This window comes from Typopeltis vanoorti, chromosome 6 (assembly GCF_054136105.1).
Source record: "Typopeltis vanoorti isolate ZY-2024b chromosome 6, IOZ_Tvanoo_1.0, whole genome shotgun sequence".
Lineage (NCBI taxonomy): Eukaryota > Metazoa > Arthropoda > Arachnida > Uropygi > Thelyphonidae > Typopeltis > Typopeltis vanoorti.
The window spans coordinates 2,897,238-2,920,369 of NC_143554.1; the positions used below are offsets into that span (position 1 = coordinate 2,897,238).

Genomic DNA, 23,132 nt, shown 5'->3' on the forward strand with positions numbered 1-23,132 from the left:
CATGATTTTATACAAGCAATTAGTTAGAGCTGTTGGACAATTATTAATTGTAATTTTTGGATTATACTCTGTCTTGGAAGGCAAACACTTTTGTTTGTTTTTTTGTTTTAATAGAAGTATCAAAACTGATCCAGAATGAAAATTCTCTCATAAGTAGAGCAACTGATCCATGGAAAATGTTTTATCATCTCATAATGGATATCATCTGGATACATATCACTTGCGAGATGGAGGAAGAGCAGTTTAGCTTTTTCTTTAACTGAAGAGACTAGCACTGTTCCAGACAACATGACAGAACATAAACTAACATCTTTCATCTTTGTATTTTAGGAGGAGGAATTTATAGGTGTAAAAAGAAATAAAGAAATTGCCATATCGTTCATCTGTAATTATCTGCAATTGCTTTTGGATAAGTAAATGAACATCCACTACATTCCAGGAATTAATTAAAATCAGCAGGTACGGGCAATATCTATCTTTTATTTTCTAGATCTTGTCCCAGACACAGTCTGTGTTGACTGATCTAGTTAATTTCCTGATCTACTTGAAGTTATAAGACTCATCATCGGAGGTCAACACAAGACAATAAAAAGTATCATACCACTACTTAAACACAATCACCTTTTGCACTTTTACCACTGCTGTCAGAGGCAATGCATGTAATGATAGCAAAAAAAGGATACAAGATATGAAAGCTGAGTTGGTGAAGATAAGGAAAGAGATCAGATGGATGCAGAGTGAAATGAAGAGAAATGGAGATATGTATGGAAGAGTGAAGAAGATGAAAATAAATGATGTCAGTATGAAAAGGGTAATGAAAGACCTGAGAGTGGCATTGTATGGCAATTGATTATTACAAGTGTGGTAAACAAGAAGATGAACAAGCTTATTTTCCAGGATGTAAGATGAATATAGTGACTGAAGCATTGGATATGAGGAATAAGCAAGCAAAGGAGTTTGGTAGTAATATTAGGACAACTGATTGATTGGTTATCAGGAGATTGTTGAGAAGGATAAAAGATAATATGGTGCTAGGAAAATTAGTCAGTGTGTTGCCCAGGTATAACAGCAATGAGATGGGGCACAGAGCAAGAATTATGAAATTTGAAGAGAAAGGAGTGCAGTTTGTTAATGTGTGAAATGAGTTTGAAGAAAGCATTGAACTGTATAAGAGTAATGAACTGCATTTCAAAGGTTTTGGTGTCAGTCATTTGGAGAGACTGCTGTTGGAATGGAGAGTAATGAATGCAGATAACGAATCTGAGCAACAAGCGATGTGAAAGAGTGTGGGAGTAAGGAACAAAAGTTTGAAATAATGCTTATCAATGAAGAAGTAGGTAGCATGAGTAAATAGAATGAGAAAACAAATGTGCAAGACAAGCAGGGAAAGTAAAAGACAGAGTATACATGGGAACACAGCATGAGAAAAGGTTGATACTCATGAGGATGTGAATGTGCATGTAGACTAAAAGGGAAAGGGATTACCTGGGATCTAGCAAAAACAGCTGGATTCGAAGAATGTTCTGGGATGAGCAAGGAGAAAAAGAAATGTCATGATGAGGGTATGGATAAGTAGCATCTAATAAGTGGTAGCTGTGAAACTTGTCATAGAAACAGGAATGAGCTGTTATGTTTATATATGAATACTAGAAATAAGAGAAATGAAATGGTTGCATTGATTGAGTTCTTTCACCCAAAAATTGTTGGAATAAGTGAGATATGGTTGGATAAGGATAATATCCTGACAGGAATAGAGATGGAAGGATATAATGTATTTCATGAAGATAGAAAGGGTAAAAATGGTAGGTGGAGTGCTACTAAAGATAGTTAAAGAGTTATGTCTGTCCAAGGTAGAGGAAACATCCAACAAAATATTTCATTTTATTCACTATCATCACACACCATACTGCCTCACAATCACTACCACTATTTCCGCTTTGCATCTCTACCTTGGTCAGACAGAGTTATGTCTGTCCAAGGTAGAGACAACCTTGTTTTCTAAAGCTGTTTCTTTGATAAATGGAACTATGTTTTACAGGATAGTGTTCTTCCTGAACACTACACTATAAATGTCCCTAATCATAAATATCCATAATCCTCTCTTCTGTCAGAATTTTCTATCATTATCAATTGTGTTGTATGTTCATAAACTGATTTAGAAAACAAGGCTTATGTTAGATAAGCCTTGGCTTTGATAAAACAAGGCTTTGATAAATGAAACCTTGCACAGACATAAGACAATAGAGACATAACTCGCTACCTTGGACCTGTCCAAGGTAGAGATGCAAAGCAGAAATAGTGGTAGTGATTGTGAGGCAGTATGGTGTGAGATAATGTTGAACAAAATGAAATACAGGTATCCCTCTATTAACGCGATTAATTAATCCCTCGATGTTACCGAGTATATCAAAATCGCATTAATCAAATCTAATAATCAATGGTAAAAATTGCAATTCGTTCATGATCATTACTGTATTAATAATTCGTTTTATATGGTACTTTTCAGTTAAGATAAAAAATGAATGCAAAGTAAATGTTTAAGTTCTTGCACCTAAATTACCTACATTATTTAGTGCAATTTTTTTTATCAAAAGAAGTAATTAAGAGTCGTTTGAACAGTTTTAGTTTTTTTCTTATCAGTATAAATTCTACATTCTACAATAACAAGCAAAATGACTCTCCAGACCTCGGTAAACAAGCAATAGAACATAAAGAAAACACACTGCAAATATGATACATGGTGGTAAAAATTAAGTGGATATTGAATCCAACATTATTTCATAGCCGAATAAAGAAACTACAAGAGTTTCATGCCGAATATATAGAAACTAAACGTTTTGGCAGATGCAAGCATAAGCAACCTTATGGGCAACTCGTAGTAAAGGTGGAGTAAGATCCAGATCACTTTCCTTAGCATTTTCCATAATGTAAAGCACGTCTCCTAGAGGACATGTATGATAATTAAGCCTTTGGATCTCTATTTCAGTAATACATGATGGTTTATTTATTTTCAGTTACAATCTAGAAATTATTGAATAAAGAATACAAAAAAAAAAAAAAAAAACTAAACCATACTATATTGACATCGGAGATCACAGTATCTCTCAGATACAATTTACTGTCAAATATCACAAACCTTTACACAACATGTGTTACGCCAAACTGACAGCAAAAAACAGTGCGGAATATCACTCATAACATATGAATGCTCAGCTACTCATGACCTCCAAGCTATACACTGAATTGTGTAAGAATATTTATATTAAACATTTTGCATGTATCTGTCAGATCAGTTGCAAGCTCCGCAGGGTTAAAGGTGTGTTAATCTAAACTCATGCCGCATATATCAGGGGATTGCCGCAATTAATTTCGCGCGTTAAGCAAGGGATACCTGTACTTTGTTGGATGTTTTCTATAGACTTGGTAATGTGGAAGATAGTGACCAGGAATGTACAAGCAAATTAGTCAAGCAAATGAAAAAAATGTGATCATTATGGATGATTTTAATTATGGCACTATAGATTGGAATGACGAGATTGTAACTGGAAGTAAAAAAATTAGTGTGTTTTTTAATGGACAACTACCTTAGGCAGTATGCAAGAGAGGACACACGAGGACTGAGTCTTGGATTTGATCATCTCCTATTAAATGGGGTGTCAAATCTTCCTCCAGTTGGTGAGAGTGACCATGAAGTGATTACCTGGGTGGTTGCCAACTATGCAAGAACTTCTGTAAGGACAGAGTACATGCAGAACTACAAGGCTGGTGATTATGAGGAGATAGCTTGTAGCTGTAGCATGAAACAAGAAGTTGGGTGGAAAGGAGATAAATGCTGCTTGAGTGATATTCAAGAGCTATCTAGTAGAGGCAATGTCCAATGTATTCTCAAGGTGAGAAGGTTAATAACGTAGGTGTGAAATGGAGGAATGAAGAGAATAAGCAAGCAATAGAGAGAAAATAGGCATTATGGAGGCAACATAAGAGGAGTGGTAGTACTCAATTCCATTAGGAATACAAAGAACAGTCAAGAAATGTGACTTGATAGGTAAGGGTAGCAAACATTCAGTACGAGGCAGTTAGCTAATGAAGCCCTCTCCCCCCCCCCACCAAAAAAAAAAAATCCTAGAGAGTTCTTTCAATATGTAGCCAGCAAAAAAAAAGAATGATTATGGAAGGATAACATTGACTGGAAAAAATGGTATAAGGACAACTGCTGCAGAGGATATAGTTGAGATATTTAATTAGTTCATAAAGGTCCTTCATCCTTGTGAATATGACATCATGGAGAGTTTGAGAGCAGTGAATAATGAGAAGGAAAGACTAACTGTAAGTGAGCAAGAGATATATGGAAATTAAGCAAACTTGATATTAATAAGGATGTGGGACTTGATAATATATCAACCATGTATATAGAAGGAATACGCCAGGGAGTTGACATCTGCCCTGACATATTTATTTAATATGAGTCTTACATTGGGTCAAGTTCCAAAGCAGTGGCAGAAAGGCGAGATATCACTTCATAAAGAAGGTGACAGAATTCAAGCATCAAATTATAGGCCAGTCTGTGTGTCAGGTGTTGTGGTTCAAGTGTTGGAAAGGCTGTTGAGAATGAGGATGCAGATTTGGGTTGACAACAATGGTATTATCTTTGATTGACAACATGGATATGTTGTCAATTTAATGAATCACATCTCCCTCCAACAGAAATTGCTGTATAGACTCAAGCAAAACCCTGTCATGAACGTATAAAACTAAGAAATATATAGTGAACATGTTTCAGATATTATGGAATTCAGTTGAAGAGAATTAGCATTTCAACTCAACTGTTGTCTTGTCTTTGGTTCGTGCAATATTTTGTTAATACTGCACCAATCATATGCACCTCTTCATAGCTTCTCTATCTCTACTGGCCTACCATTGCTGTCTGTTTCACACTCTGCTTTTACTTCTCATTAGTCATTTGTGAAGGATTGTTTATTACATATCTCAAGTCTTGCAAATTACTGGTAATTTTTGCTTGAAATAATGGGAAAGAAGATGAAGCTATTTGGGTAGATGACTTTGACGATGCACACAAGGAAAGAAACTGTTCTCAATACCAAAAGTAGCAATAGCAAATAGGAGCTTCTTGGTAAGTTATACCCATTTTCAGTTTTTTTCTGAAAACTTTAGTTTCTGAAATTCTTGCATACATCTCGTATCACGATTTTTTATATTTGATTTTGGGAAAAAAGTGCAAGTTATATTCGAGTAAATATGGTAATTGTTTTAGCTTTCAAATTCTTAAGTATGGATCATTGGTTAAAGATTGGATTTATAAAGCTCACAAAAGAAAGCAATACAGCAAATACAAATAGTTGTAAACAACAAAAAAACGTTGATGAAGCAACGAAAAAACGTTGCTGTATCAAATGAAATTGATAAGGTATGTCATCTGACATTTCTAGAGAACCAACTAGGAAGAAGATGAAAAATCTTCATAAATATGATATGAATTACTTGAAATGTGGATTTTCATGGATGTGAAATGAAGAGGAACCTATTCCAAATTTTGTTCTATTAAAAATAAATCATATTTTTTGTTTACATGAATATATAAACTCAAATAAAATAGACATTTACAATGAAATATACTTTATTTATTTATTATTATTTTGATAAGGGGGCACTTGTTAATAATGAAAATTTAAGAAGGGATAGATATCTGAAGTTTGAGAAACACTGGACTAGTGCATTGGATTAGAGATTGGATGACTGACAGGTAACATCCCAGAAGAGGAAAGTCAATAGAGGTATAGCTCAGCAGTCCGTTTTAGGGCCACTGCTGTTTAATATTGCTAATAAATGTTAATAATATTGGGAAGGTTTTCATGAATGGGGGTGTACAGTTGTTCGCAGATGATGCAAAATGGAGACAAACTAAGAGAAGTAAAGCAGATGTTGTGACCTTACAAGAAGACTTGAATAGACTGAGTGAATGGGCACAGTATTAGGGATAGCAGTTTCATGTTGTGAAATGTAAGGTTTAAAAATTTTCAAAACATGGGATGTAGAATTTACTCTTGGTGGGGATATATTGTTGGAGGTGGAGGAAATAAGAGATCTTGGGGTGATGGTGGATAAGGATCTAAAATTTAGAGGACATATTGCCAAAATTTTGAAGACAGTACAACGAATTCTTGCAATGATGCAGAGGACACTGACTTTTAGAAGTAAGGAGATTATGTTTCCATTGTGTAAGGCTCCGATTAGGCAAAGCATCTGTGCACAATCTGAAGTGTCCGATTGTGCACAGATTTGGTCACCTGGTTTTCAAAAGCATGAAGAAATGTTGGAGAAGGTCCAGAGGCAACTGACCAAAATAGTTTGAGCTCTGCGATGTTGAATATGAAGAAAGGTTGAGAGAATGCAGTTTGCAGTCTCATCAGTCTCGGGGTAGGGGGGCAAACAGGTGCTTGTCCCCCCCCCCTCAGGGATCTACTTGTGAAAAAAAAATTAAATAAAAATTTATTGATGTAATGATTTGTCTCCAAGCTTTGCCCCTCCTCCAGAAAATTTTGCTTTGCTTTCCCCCCCCTGGAAAATTTTCTGCAGATACCCATGTACCTATACCTTCTAATTAATTTAAAATTTTTGTCTCAGTTTCAAGGGCATCGTCAATGACTTTCAAATTAAAGAACAAGAACTTCACTAGGGGCGAATTCTCCATGCTTGCTGGGCAAGCTCATTAATCGAGAAAGAAGTAATATTTATTTGTTAATAAATGCATGCGTTTATAATCATTCCATTTAGGCTTTTATTTTTGTAGACAGAAGACGTCTTAAGCTTGCGCGATAAAGGCAATAATTGAGCTTTGTGTTGTGTATCAAAGGCCGATGCTTGCTCGTTTAGTCAAAGCTACCTTGGCTTGCTCGGTTGTAGGAGCTTCCGGGTCCTCGCAGCAGCACTGTGATTTCATGCTCACGCATTGCCATTTCACATCGTCTCACTCTGTTGCTTAAACACAGGTCATATGCAGTCAACGTAGCTCTAGCCAGTGAGCTTCAGCCAGCCTTTACAAGTGTGCATGTTGCTTGGGAAAATTAAGTTACAACCAACTTTTTATGACTATGTTATTGACCAGTTCATAAAGAAGAACTGTAGGGTAGAATTTGTATTCAAGTAGCTAAATTGAAAAAGATAGAATATCATTTGTAAAATAAATGTTGTATTTGTATGATTAAATGTACATAAATTTCTAAATATATAGTTTTAAATGGTCAGCAATTCATTATTCTGCTAATCAGACTCCAATCACACCTCTCAATCCCTGAATGATAACAAGAGCAAGCATGATTTTAAGACCAGATTTCGCCCCCTCTCCAACTGAGACAGAGATGCCATCTCAGTTATTATCAACTCTTCTGATGTTATGACCAAATCCAAAACTCTTGAACCTCATGTTTCTTCTACTACATGTTGCCTAAGACATTCATCTCTCAAGAATTCTAGAAATTCCATTCCCTTATTAATACATGCAGTTTCCACTTCCCAATTAATATTCAATAGTTAAATCTCCCATAACCATCATTCTTCTTGCACTTGCCAAGCTCAACTGCCTAAACAACTGCTCCTCACCCTCTATGCACTTCAGCTTGTAGCAATTCCCCACTAAATATCTTGCCTTGCCCATGTCTACTCACACCATATGCTTTCAAAACCATTTGTGCCATTGCCCTCCAAATCCTCCACTCTGAGAGAACATAAGTCATCACTTATCACAAGCAGTACTCCACCACCTTTTTTTTCCTTCCAATCCTGTCAAAAAATGCTATACCCTGCTATTTCTATTCCTGTTAGTATATTGTCTTCTGTCAACCATGTCTCAAAGATCTCAATAATCTTAATCATCATACGTATCAAAGATTTAGGCCTAGCATGGCCTGTTCCAGCCTTAGAAGTCATCGTTGAATCATTTAAGAGGACATCCTGGTTTTCTTTTTCCTATCAATAATCAATTTTCCTCAATAATCTTTAAATGTGCTATTGCTATTAGCGCCACTCATTCATCTCCTTTATTGCAGATACTCCTACTATTAATATAAAGAATAAAAACGTCACTGTTTCTATATCATTATCATCTCCAGAAATTACTGATTCAGCATTACCTGATGTATTCTTTCTTCTCCCAAGCACCTATTCCCACATGAGGCCGTCTCTGCTACCATCCACCCTGATAATTCTAGTTTTCCTGCAATGACACACTGACTCATTCAGAGAACAGTAATCTCTCCAGATGCTTATGTCCTTCCTCATTCAAATGCAAGCAGTCTCTCACATCCAGTTCTTTTCTGACCTCAAATGCCTCCCAAGGCATGTACTCCAAGCCTCTCTCTTTTAACACATTCTTGCTATCATACCATTCATTATTAATGCTCTTCTCCTCAACTCTTCATTATCATACCTGGGAAACACAAACACTATCTTCCCTCTGAGTATTCTTCCATATATCCTCAGCCATGAACCTCAGATCTTGTGTTACCCAATTCACACTGCCTTTCAGGTTATTTGTGTCCCCCTACCATCACAATTATTTCATCCACCCTTTCACCCCCACCTATCTGCCATAGCCACACTTTCTATTGTTCCTCCAAGCATACCCTCCTCAGGCATTCTATCTTGCACACTACAGATTGTCGAGTATCACACCTCTTACCACTCTATTTCTTCCTTGCTCATCTGCATCCCCATCTCACTGTCTCCCCCCCCCATCTAACGCTTTCTTTGTTCTCCTAGTTACCTTCTGTCTCTCTCTATCCCTGGTTTGAGCACTCCCTTGCATTTTTCTCATTCCCTCTCTCCTTCTGTTTCTATTCTCTCCTCTTCTATCATTCCCATAACTCTCTCACTGCTACTCTGATTCACTTTGCATTCATTACTTCCATTTGCTTAATTCTTCTTTCATGCTTCTCAACTCATTCCCAAGACATTCCATCTCCTCTGCAAGCTACCCATTTTTGCTTGCCATTCATTCTCCCAACTAAGACATCTCCAAAAGCTTCACAATGATTCAAACTTTCCAGGCACCCCACTTTTATTTTTTCATTTACATCCCGCTTATTATCCTCACCCTCTATCACACTACTTGTCTCTCTCTAAGTCAATATTCTCCTGCCTCTGAAGAAATGCTGCCAAGGCAGGAGAATATCCATTTCCTAAATTTTCTGCATACATGCACTCCCCGATCTCTCACCTGCCACATATTTAATCGTCGGAACAGATACATGCCACAAGCACCACACAATCCCATAGTATGCTATGCAAAATGTGGTTCTTAAATGGGGGAGGACTTGGTGACAAGCCTTTAGAAGACTGAGATGAAACAATCACCATCATTCAAATAGTGCATGAAGAACTAAGTATTCAGAACTACTACAACTATACTAAAATTTATATGTTTTTAAGTAGAATTTCCCCAACTGCAAATTACTTTACGTTGTGTTATTTAAAGTAAACTAATAAAAATAATGAAAACTTATATTTTTCTTCTCTGCTACCTCTGAATGCATCCAACCCTGACCTCACTCTCTCAGTAAGATTAACCAGCAGTGCATGAATGCAATATAAATTATTGTTATATTGTAAAATATAAATTCCAATAACAGTATTGAAGAATACTTGTATCAAACTGAAAATATATAGCACAATTTGCAACAAAAAGCCACACTATATACTCATGATAAACACTCTTTTTCAGCACAGCTCAAATCTCTACTAATAGTCCCAGTATTGAACCCTGTGGAACTCTACTTATAATTTTCTACCCCCCCCCCGATACTGTTCCCCTATATATGACTCTGATATCTATCAGAAAGCCGATTACCAATCCAGTCTACTAAACTGATATCCAATGTTATATGTATTTTAAAACACACAACTTGACATGTGGCACACTATCAAATGCCTTTCAGAAAATCTAAAAAATGTAAGTTTATATATTACCCTCATGCACTGCTCTTGTTACCATATTGTAAAAGGCAGCCAGATTACTAAAACAAGAGCACCCTTATCCATGCTGGCTAGCACAAATAATATTGCTATCATCTGCCCAATTACTCCAAAATCTTAACAACCACAGAAGAAATACAAACTGGCTTGTGGTTTGAAACTTCCATTCTACTACCAGACTTATTCTCCTTCTATTCATTTATACTCATGGTTATTTAATTTGCACTTTTTCAGTGTATATCATACTGGTATAAATGATATGGAGAAGTATATAGAAGGGAGGCAAATATTAGGACAATTAGAGATGAAAGAATCAGAGGTGAATTTTGGAGTGCAGAGATATAAGGCTGCATTCTATACTGATGGAACTGTGCTTTAGAAAGTGGATGAGATTTGAGGATGATGCAGTTTAGAGGACACATTACAAGTGTTTTAAGGCTGCAACACTACATTGTCTAACCACCTCCTTATCTCTAAACTGACATGTAGAGATAAGGAGGTGGTTGTATCACTGTATAAAGAATTGGTCAGACCACACTTGGACCACCGTGCTCAGATTTGGTCACATATTTCCACAATGGAGAAGGTCTAGAGATAAGTGACTAAGGTAATATCAGGATTCTGGAATGTTGGTTATGGAGAGATATTAAGGAAATGTAAATCAAAGAGTTTAGTAGATAGGAGGAAAAGAGGTGTTATTCCAAATTTTTAAATTTAGTAAGAATATTTTATCACATTAAGATAAAGGAGATTGTAAAAAGAGTACAAGGTGATAGTGGTGAAAAAGGGTAAGGAGTAGATGTTTCCCATGGAGAACTGTGGGTGAATGAAACATATTATCAAAATATGCTATGAATGCAGAGTGTTAAGAACTTTAAGGTTTTCAATATGATAAATGTGTTATTGGTTGAGTGAATCTCCCACAATGAGTTTGCTGACTCCATGGAGGATGCAATAATAATGATAAAACAAGAATTTTTTTGTAAAGTATAATTTACAGGAATCAAAACTAACTTCCTTCACATTCTGTTATGATATTACCAATGCATTATTCTTCAGGCAACCAACAAGTAGGATGATGGCCTCACACCAGGCAATGAAATTTATCTCCCACCTAAAGAGAATCACAAACATCCATGCATATCTCAGGTTTTGAACCTGCAGCCTATTGGTATGATAACCATTCAGCCAACTAGGCCAGTATCAGTCAAAATCATTCTCTTCTTCTTCTCTTCCATCTAAGACGGGTTCAGTCTTCTCTTGAGCAGGATCTTCCAGTCTTCTCTATTCCTTGCTGTTCGAAAAAGTTCCTTATATGTTCTGCATTCCAAGATGTTCTTTATTAATTTCAGCCAGCAAGATGTTCTTTATTAATTTCAGCCAGGTGATTCTTGGTCTTCCGGGTCTTCTTTTTTCAGTTGGAAAAGTATCGATTAGGATGTTAGGAAGTCTGTCTGCATCCATGCGTACAGTGTGTCCAAACCATCTCAGTTGTTGTTCTCTAATTTTTTCAAAAAGAAAACAAACATCACAGTCAGACAAGAACTATTGTATAAAAAGACAATAGTTCTTGTCTGACTGTGATGTTTGTTTTGTTTTCTATCCAACTTGTTCTATTTATTTTTCTTAAGCATTTCATTTCAAATGCCAGCAGTTTTTTCTCCTCTCTTTTTTTAACTGTCCACGCTTCTGCTCCATAGATGACTGTTGGTATAATTATTGCTTCATATAATTTGATTTTGGCTTGCTTAGATATCTTGTTTGTTTTCCAGATTTTCTGTAATTTTCCCATGGTGGTCCATCCTATCGCTATTCTGGGTTTGATTGTTTTGAGTTCATCTATTGTTTCTATTAGTTTTGATCCAAGGTATATGACATTGTCTACTTGTTCGCCATTTAGGGTGGCTGAGATGGTAATTCAGTTCCTCCCTATTTTCATCAGTTTTGTCTTTTGTATATTTATTGTCATGTCATATGTTTTACAGGTTTCGTTTAGCTTGTTGATCAACTTTTGTAGTTCATTTGGGGTTCTTGCAAGAAGGACGAGATCATCTGCATATTTGATATTATTTATGTTTAAACCATTGACATTGATTCCAGGCTCATTGTTTACTGCCTTCTTTACAACTTCTTCTAGATATATTTGAATAGGCATGGGGATAATAGGCATCCTTGCAATTACTCCTTTTTGGATCTCTATGGGCTCTGTTGTGAGTGTGTCCGTTTTAATTCTTGCATTTGTCTTAGAGTAATATTTTATCAGAAACTGTATTATATAATTGTCTATTGCTTTTTCTAGTAGAATTTTAAGAAGGATTTCTCTGTTGATGTTATCGAAAGCTTGTTTAAAGTCCACAAAACAACAATATAGTTCTTTATGGTCTTCCCAGCTGAGCTCTGCTAGTTGGTGCAATGTGAAAATTTGGTCTATTGTTGAATAGTTTCCTCGGAAACCAGCTTGTTCTATGCCTATCAAGCATAGAATATTCATAAGAATTATACAAAATAGATTAAAAAACACCTATGAATATTTTATAGGTGTGAGGGAGTAAATTGACTGGTCTGTAATTTCTGCGGTCTCTTTTGTCTCATTTCTTGTATATATTGGGATGATCTTTCCAGTTCTCCAGTCATCTGGGATCTCTCCTGTTTGTAGTATTTTATTGAATAGGGTTGTTAAATATTCTATTGATATGCTGCCTCCATATGACCACAGTTCAGTAGGGATAGTATCAATGCCTGGTGCTTTATTGTTTTTCATCTGTTTGATTGCATATCTAACTTCTTCTTGTAATATTTTTGGGTGATCATTATTTTTTTCTATTGTTGGCATTGTAGTTTTGTTTCCTTGGTGGAAGATAGTCTTAAAACGGTTTGACCAGATTTTTCTTATGTATTCAATATTCCCGGTTTAAGTCATCTTGTTGCTTATCATTATTACTGCTTTTGCTGAGAATTCCTTTGTAACTTCTCTTACAGTATCATGGAAGACTTTTAGGTTGTTTTTTGGTATGCTTCTTGGCATTTCTTAGCTTTTTCTTCTAACCATTTTTCTTTGGCTTTTTTGCATTGGTTATCAACTTTATTTTTTAGTGCTCTGTATTTTTCTCTATTCTCTTCACTGTTTTGTTGGTTTACAAGTATCTTGGCCTCCCTTTTCTCATCTATGGTAGCTATGATTTCTTGGATTATCCACTGTTTGTTTATTTTGGGTTTGGAACCTAGAGTGTCTTTTGCAATTGATAATACTGTTTCTTTTCCTTCTTCCGCTGCTCTGGAAGATGGAGGGTTTTAATTTCAAGCACATCTGTTCTAAAAATCGCCTTTTGCTTGAGCTATCTTTTAGTTTTGATAGGTTGATGTTTTCTTCTTTTCTGATATTGTTTTTCCTGTTGAATTTTATCTTCGCTTTGGCAGTTAATATTTCATGGTCAGTGTCAAAATCAAAACTTCTTAATGTTCGTACATTATTTACTGATCTTTTCCATTGTTTGTTTATGATGATATAGTCTATGCAGTTCTTTATAATACAATCTGGGGATGTCCATGTATATTTATTATTAGGGCATTGATAGAACAATGTGTTTGTAATCATTAGATCGTTTGCTTTACAGAAGTGGAGTAATTGTTCTCCTCTCTCGTTAAGCTCTCCGTATCCAAATTTCTCCATTACAACTTTTTTATCTGCTGTGAACTGTCCTATTTTAGCATTAGATTTCCAAAATCATTACTCCATAATTATTATTATTATTATTCAGGCCTCCATGGAGTCAAAAGACTCTCGTGAGAAACACAAGTCTATCAACTCATCATGGGAGGTCCCTCCTAGGAAACACAAAGTCTATCATACCATTCCTTAAACTCAGTTGACTGTTCTCACTCTCCCCACTCTATCAGGCAATGCATTCCACGATTCAACCACCCTCCATGCAAAGAAACTACTCCTCACCCTCTTGCTCACAATTTTCTTTCGTAACTTCCAGGGATGGCCCCTTGTCTTCACTCCTTCCCACTGTTCAACCAAGCAAAAGAAATCCCCAGTGTCAGCCCTGTAACTACCTCTCAACAGTTCAAAAGTCTCAATCATATCACCTCTCCTTCTACTATTCACCAAACTCTGCAGTCCACATTCCCTCAGCTGATCCTCATAACTAACATTGTACAGTCCTGAAACCATCTTTGTTTTCAGCTTCTGTACCCTTTCCACAGTTAATTTATCCACTTCGAATCATGGGGACCAAAATCTGAGAACAATAGTCTAAGTGTGGTCTGATCAAGATCTTATACAACGGAATGATAACTCTTATCTCTGCAGGCCAGTATCCTTCTTAGTATTGCAGCAATTCTCTGAGTTACCTTCACCATCTTTACAATATGTCACCCGAATTTCAGTTTTCTATCAATCATCAACCCTAGATCTCTTGTCTCCCCTACTTCCTCCAGGACAACTCCTCCAATTAAGGTTTGGGAGGCTGCATACTTCAAGACCTTACATTTTGCTGTATTAAACTGACACCACCCATTCATTTGCCCATCTGTCTAGCTTATTCAAATCCTCTTGCAGGGCTACCACATCTGCACTATTACTAATAACCCTTCCCAGCTTAGCATCATCCGCAAACAACTAAATATCCCACCCCCTGCAATCCACTGATGTCATTGATATAAAGGTTAAACAATATAGGTCCCAGTAGTGAGCCCTGTGGGACCCCCACTTGTAACCCTCTGCTTCCTTGAAACTGCTCCACCATAACACAACTCTCTGATATTTATCGGACATCCAATCCTGAATCCAGTTGACCAACCTGACATCCATTCCCATGTGCTGCAACTTAAACATCAGCTTATCATGTGCCACCCTGTCAAATGCCTTTGCAAAGTCCAAGAAAATGGCAGTATATGCCTTTACCTCATCAACTGCTCTTGTCACTCTATTATTAAAGGCAATCATATTACTAAAGCAAGAGCACCCATTAACAAATCCATGTTGATTCTCACAGATAACATTACCCTCATCTGCCCAACACTGTATATAGTCCCTCACTAATTTCTCCATGACCTTAAAAACTACTGATGACACACAAACAGGCCTATAATTAGACACTTCCAGTCTGCTATCGCCCTTATGCAGTGGCACTATCTTACCTTCCATCCATTCCCTGGGTACCTTTTCCCGCAGCCAGACTTTTATTGAAAAGCCAGGTCAACATAGCTGTCAGTTCTTTAACACATTCTCTCAAAACCTGTGGTGTAATACCATGCAGTCCAACAGCTTTACTGGTATCCAGAGTACTCAGTATTTGGAACACACACTCTTCTCTTGCACCTTTAAACCCTGAACCTGATGTATCAAAATCTAGTATTAAAATCTCCTCCAGGATGAAATACTCCAATAAAGTGCTCATTGAACAACTCCACTATGCCCTCTGTCATCAGTCACTCTATTTCCATTTTTTCCCACAATGTCATTTTTCCACAATCGTTTCTCCACCTACTGGCGCATAGCTAAAAAATTCCATAGGATTTTCTTTGGATCTTAGTGTCAATCTCTTCTCATATTCAGTTTTGCATTCCTCACCATTTTGGTTACTCTCCTGGCCTGCGTCTTATATTCTTCATGCATCTGCTCTTCACCTGTCTCTTTATATCTCCTTCCATAGCCTCTTTTTTTCACATGCAGTTTCTGTTTAATATTGTTTGTCATCCACTTTACTCCCAATTGTGTCCTCTTCTTCACTCGTGGAATACAGCTTACTATTGCTGCTAACAAATATTCCTTCACAATTTTTCAAGCGGTAATGATATCCTGTCCTTCCAATTCCTCCCTCCATGAAACTTTCCCAAGTTGACGTCTAAGACTATTATAATCACCCGCCTTATAATTCCATGCAGGAGTCTGCATGTCTATTCATCTTCCAAATCAAAACCATATGGTCACTCTCTCTCCAACTGGTGGGAGAGATGTCATCTCAGTTATTATCAACTCTTCTAATGCTATGACCAAATCCAAAACTCTTGAACCTCTTGTTCCCTCTATTACATGTTGCCTAAGACATTTGTCCCTCATGAATTCTAGAAATTCCATTCCCTTATTGCTACATGCATCTTCCTCTCCCCAATTTATACTGCTGTAGTTAAAATCTCCCATAACAATCATTCTTCTACTTGCACTTGCCAAGCTCAACTGTATAAACATCTCCTGGTCTCCACCCTCTGTGCTCTTTGGTCTGTAGCAACACCCCACTAAATATCCTGTCTTGCCCACCTCTACCTCACACCATATGCTTTCAAAATCATTAGCGCCACTGCCTTCCAAAGCCTCCACTCTTAGAGGACATAAGTCGTCACTTATCATAAGCAGTACTCCACCACCACACTTTCCATTCCTATCCTGCCAAAAAATGCTGTACCCAGCTATTTCTATTCCTGTTATTATATCCTCTTCTGTCAACCACATGGCCTAGAAGGTTACAAGTTATATGCTGATAATGATGCTGAGTTGGAGAGTAATGAGAGACTGATTGGAATTCCAGCAGATGTACTAGAACAAGTGAATTCTATAGAAGTGGTAACGAGTGTCAAGTTAATGTTTCTAAGTGCAAGGTTATGCATTTTGGAATGATGACATAGCAAGTAGAATATTAAATTAATGGGAATTTGCTGAAAGTAGTCATGAAGCTAGAGACAGGCGTTACATTAGGAACCACATTTCTATTGGTTAGGGATTGCATTGATAAATGCACAGTTATAGAAAGCACTCATTTGAAAGAAAAAGAAGTTATTCTTCCATTACACAAGGTTTTCAATAAAAGGACATCTGGATAACTGTGCACAGATATGGTCTGCTAAGTTCCTAGGAGATGCAGCTGAAAAGATCTGGCAGCAGGTAGTAACCAAGATAAAAACTGACCTATTAAATTGCATGTATTGGGACAGATTGAAGGAATGTGGAGTTTAAAAGTTTCAGGCATAGATGTAGGAGAGAAGATATGAGATATGACAGAAGTATACAAGTTAGCATGGGCCTCATGGTATAGATGGAAGTGAAATTTTGCAGTTTATTGCAAATGAGAAAGACTGAGGTTATCCATGGAAGATGAAGTGTGAAGTTAAGAAGCATATGAAGTCTAGATTCTTTTCAGGGTGTGTGTGGCTAGTGTGTGTAATGGGCTACCATTAGAAATTGTGAGTGCATCTTTTCTTGGGACTTTGATCTAATGCAAGTTTGGCTCTTACCCGTGATCCTGAAGGTATCATTCTGATTTTACTATTTACTAACTTAATTCTGGAAACTAATAGTCTTTTCTTAAATTTTTCTGGAAAATTTTAGTTTACTTCCAATTTAGTCCCTCCTGCAATCTCAGAACCTATATAAATGTTATACTCCAAATTTTTTTTTTTTTTTTCTGATGGATTCTAAGCAACTGATTGGCAAATGCATGCTGCTTCATTCATCCAACCAGGCTGATCAGACAGTACCTCTGAACTCCACTCAGAAGGTTGAATGTTGTTGTTATCCAGTATAACACTCACACCTTATATTTAGTGTGAATTAGCCTGAAAAGTACCAGATCTTGTTTCTAGAATTCGGGATCCTTGTTTCCAGATTAACTCATGGTCTATTCATGTACTAATAAGATATAGGTTTGCAACTTTTCACAGGTACAGGTGGGGTTAAATAAAAATCTCTCTTAGACAAAAAAAAAAAAAAAAAATTATAGATGGCAAATTATTTGTAAAAAATTTTACAGAAATTCTTATTATATGTAGATAGGATGTGAATAAAATTTCTAATTTATTATTATTCCTGACGCCTCCAAGGAGTCCGAAGACTCATCGTGGGAGGACACCTACAACTGTCTCAACAGATACAACTGTCTCAACCACTACACCTCTACTACGAATCATCTCCGTCAACACCATCTACCGGCCACCTCCACCACCACAACTGGCATTCTATGTCTGTAAATTGCATGTGTTCTGATAGGCCGATTTGTCTGTGTGCGGGATGAAAAACCCGAGTTATCGGGAGAAAAAAGCCTGCTACCTCCGTATGAGATCGGCTAACTCACCTTCGATTGAAAATCATCCAGATAAAGATTCCTCCCGTCGCAATGAGAATCGAATTTAGGCTTATTGATGCAAGCTGATATATCTAGTTAGTATTAATAAAAAGATAAATGCTCTTCATAATATAAAATTCAAAATTACACTTACAAATACTGCCTTGCATTTTCTACCTTCCACATCAAAAGTGAAATATTCTAAAGGTCTAGTAATGTGCCTTCTTTTCACTATCATCCTCTGAAGCAGTACAGCAGCACCTTCAGACAGAAATATTTCTTTGGTAGACAGTTCAAGATATTTATTCACATAGAGTACTTCCTAGAAAATAAAATCCAGAATCATTATGCTACACATTAGAGAACAAATGAATCCAATATTAATTAACCACCCAACCAGTCACATGGATCAAATATTTTAAAAATGTATGAATAAAAGTAATCTACATGGATGATGAGGGATTATAATGATATAGATTGGAAAGGAGAGATTTTATGGAACAAGGAAAACTAATTTCTAGTTTGTGAACGATAACTTAAGCAGTATGCTGAAAAAAAAAAAAGGGACATGCGCGCGCACACACACACACAAGGATCAAGAGTCTTGGATTTGATTATTTCATCAGAGTATGTTATGAATGGGGCATTAAATATTTCTCCAGCTAGTGAGTGACCAAACAGTGATTAACTAAATGGTGGATAATAATAAAAGGCTTCTATGAGGAAAGCACATGAGACAGCTCCTCAGAGGTTGGATGAAAAGGAGAATTATAGTTCGCCCACTGATTTGAGGTCCCTCGATACTTCTGCGCATGTCAGAAAAAGGAGAATCCATTCCGATAATAGGGTAATCAGTCTATCTTCTGGAATGTAATAATAAACAAACTGAGTTTGTTTATTATTACAGGTCAGAAAATTTAGCTTTTCTTTTACGAACATTGCTGTTTTTAAAGTGTAACTATTTTGCTTGTATAACAGTTGGAAAAATGTACGTAGAGTGTTAATACGTGCAAGTACTGCGTTCTACATAAAACAATGTCACTTCGCTCAATGATAAGTTTCCTTTTATTCTGGGACTTTTTAAAACAAAATCCGATTTAATGAAGTATTTTCCTTAAAGTTTCTCTTTTCCAAGGAAAATTAATTTTTTCTTTAAGCACAGGAATCAATTTCGGAACAGTTGGCACTCTTTTCTCGACCATGTAAAATTCGTGAATAGTTCTTCGTATAACGTCTACATCAAAATCATTCAAAGCTACGGTTTCGATAGTTTTCTTTCTCTGGCGCTTTTTTTAGGAGATTTAAATATTGGCTTACCTTCACCTTTTGATTCCCTATGAATTCTTTTAACAGTCGACCCCGATATGCCCGCAATTGCACTTGCACGTTTTATGACTTGAGAAAGGGGAACAAGAAGACGGCCTTCTTACGATTCTTTTTCGCAGAATGTCAGCACATTATTCAATATTCTTTTGCAAGAGCTACTGAAACGTGTAACAATAGAACTTGTTGACTGTACTGGATCCATCATACAAATTAATAATAAAAAAATAATGCAAAAAGAGAACAACAAAAATCAAGCTAGTACTAGTACAGCGACAGACAAGAAAGCACGTGATTTTGCATGTTGGCGACCAATTCGTACATCCTTCATTTCTTTCTCCCCTTCAGCATGAATCGGCCATCCTTGGCACCAAGCCAAGAAGGGATCTAGAAATGGTGGGCGAACTATACTACTACTACTTGAGCACTAGTCCAGAACTATTTAACAACAACAGTAATGCAGTGAGATAACCATGTAGCCTGGAGAAGAGAATAATATAGGCAGTCTAACAATTTTATGTAATGGCTGACATGGGTTGGGTTTTCTTAAAGGAAGAGTCATGTTTTAGTATCTATTTATGTATTTCAATAGGGTAATAAGTGTCAGACAAGAGAGATGCATACATAGTAGTGCATTTAAATTTTGCAAAGACATTTGATGACTACCATGTGACAAGTTGCTCTTTCTGCAATACTGCAGAATTAAACTGAGATGGATAAGAGATCGACTGTCTGACAGGTATCAGAAGCAGTAACAATGGGAGAGTAGTTTGTTGGTTGTTTTGTGGTTTATTGCACTATTCCAAAAAGTTACAAGTGAGCATAATGTAATAAAAAAATATATAAATTAGTAAACAATATGTTATATACAAAAACATATTGACACATCGTATTTAAAATCAAATGCATTAGTATAAATTAATTCTTTGTAAAAAAAAAAAAAAAAAGTTTTCAAAAAACTTAATGCAAAGTATTATAATTACGGCTATTTAGCCTGCTTCAGTTTAGGAGTGCCCCTGTTTAAATGTCATTGGCTATTTACTCATGGATTCTTAGGGCATTGTAGGTGTAAATTTACCAAAAAGTATATGTAGCATAAGAAATAGAAATTTACACATACCTTTTTCTGGGTCTATGTGAAAATTTCTATTTCTTATGCTACATATACTTTTTGGTAAATTTACACCTACAATGCCCTAAGAATCCATGAGTAAATAGCCAATGACATTTAAACAGCAGCACTCCTAAACTGAAGCAGGCTAAATAGCCGTAATTATAAAAGTTTATTAAGAGGAGTAACATGGGAGTTTTCCCAGAAATAATATACTTAATGCAAAGTGTTTCAGTCTGACAAGATCTGCTTGAATATATATACATATATATATGGCTCAACCAGATTAGTAAAATTTTCATTCCCTTCACAAGTGAAATGCTAGTTCTATACCAGAACATGGTAAATGTTAAGACAAGTATTGCATTGTTCAGACATAGGTGGGTAATCAGCCCTCAACAGGTAAGAATTTGTAAGATGACTAACTGATGCAAGAGGCTAGCAAGAACAGCTTCTCTTCCATTTCTATGCTGAGTAGACTGCCAGTCAGTAGAGCAACTTAATCAGGTAAAATTTGAAGCCCTTGGCAAATTCATAGCTACACACCTTTTCTAATGTGAATTTCAAAAACTGTCCAAATATCCTATCACTCATGCCCTTCTGACAGGTGACCTTGGCAACCACCCCACTGTCAGATAGTTGCTATGCTACAGCTGTAAATACTTCATTGCAGGCCTAATTTAATGCAATTTGTCAATGACTGCAAGGATGGCTACCAATGACTAACTTTGCCCTTATTAACTGTCTGCTGTCCATGTATGTGAGTGACAAACAGTATATGAAAAAAAAAAGTATGCAGATACAGTTTCTAGGTCATCTCAATTACCCTTAATTTCAATGTGGCTGAGAATCCAGCACAACTGAATATCAAAATAAAGTATCTTTTGATACAATACTTGTAGAACATCATAAATCACTGGATATGAATCATACACAAGAGAAGATGTCATGTAAAGATAAAGGCAAATCGGCTTTCAGAACACACAGAATTTACAGACAAAAAAATACTACTGTTGTGGTACATGTGGGTAGATGGCATTGATGGTAGTCATGTGTAGTAGGAAAAATAAATGGTAGGGGAGACAGTTAGATGTGTATAGCAGAGTGGAATAGAGTACACTAGAGTGCCCTCCTATAATGAGTCCTTGGACTCCTTGGTGGTATCACACATAATAATAACTTTAAGATATATAAATCATAAATTTTTGGTATGTGGTTTATTATCATCTTAGGGCCACATGGAGTCAGAGACTCATCTAGGAAGTCCCTTTTGTCATATGCACAGCTAATCATACCATGCCTTAAATATATTCAAATTCCCTGCCATATTCTCAGGCAATGCATTCCAATCATTCACAACTCTCCATGCAAATAACTTGTTTCTCACTCCATTGCTCACATTCTCCTTATACAGCTTCCAGGGATGAAATCTTGGTCTCCCCAAACCTCCCACAATTTTAGTGGAAGATTTGGTTAAAACCTCTTAAATTTTCATCCTATAACAACTCCCACCATTTTAGGATCTCCCCAAATCTCTTACCATTTTAGGAAAAACCTCTTCAATTTTCATCCTCTAACAACTCCTTACCAACCTGTATGTCTCTATCATATCATCCTTCTTCCTATCCACTACTCTGCAAACTGCATTGTCTCAGCCTTTCTTCCTACTCAACCTTACACAGAACAAACTATTTTGGTAAATAGTCTGTTCAAAAAACAAACTATTTTTTAGTCACTTCAGATTCCTCTTCAACATCTCTTCATGATTTTGACAACCAGGTGACCAAATCTGTGCACAATCGAACACTTCGGATTGCGCATAGATGCACAGATTGTGCACAGGTGTGATAATGATTCGATAAGTAATCTGATTGGAAGAAAAACTTGAAATAATAAAGAAAAATGAACAAGGCGAGTCCAGAGCCAAGATAGGACCAGAACACAAAAATGGGTGAATCAACTGCTGAATACAAAGAGGAAAGGAAAGGCTGCTCGAATTCATCATGCATGCAAACGAAATCAAAGTATTATAATGATTGAATTAGAGATTTCTTTTTTACATGGATCAAAGATTGTAACCAAAAACGGATCCTGCTAAACACTGGCCATATTAAATCAAAAGCATTGTCTCTTTGTAACCTGGAAAGAAAGGGCCATCAATGATGGAAAAGAAGAAGAATTGCACGTCAGTGGTGGGTGATTTGAGCATTTCAAAAAGAGAAATAGCCTACATACTATTCTAATCACAAGCAAAGCTGCAATTGCAGATAAGGAGATATCCAGAGATTTTGAAGAAAATTATGTAAGAAGAGGACTATTGTGATCCACAAATATTTAATGTCGATGAAACCGGCCTTTTTTTTGGAAGCAAGTGCCTTCCAAGACTTTTCTAGCCAAATCAGAGAAATCTCAGCCTGGTTATAACCTCACAAAGACAAATGAAATTACTGCTAGCAATATTATTATTATTATTATTATTACCCCAAGACCTCATAGAGTCAAAGACTCATCTGTAAGGTCCTTTTATCACACACACATCTCATTATACTTTGTCTTAAACACATTCAAACTCCTTGCAGACACCACACTCTCAGGTAAGGCATTCCAATAATTCACAACTCTGCACGAAAAAAACTTGCCTCTCACTC

General features: G+C 36.4%; 1 protein-coding gene across 1 annotated transcript in view; it reads right to left on the reverse strand.

The window, feature by feature from the left end:
- Nucleotides 1-23,132, reverse strand: part of LOC150105249 (ciliogenesis-associated TTC17-interacting protein-like) — a 203,974-nt gene that overhangs the window by 12,912 nt on the left and 167,930 nt on the right. Inside the window, exon 7 of the mRNA XM_090393916.1 lies at nt 18,205-18,372. Coding sequence (XP_090250042.1) covers nt 18,205-18,372 — 168 coding nt within the window. The remainder of the gene's footprint in view (nt 1-18,204; nt 18,373-23,132) is intronic.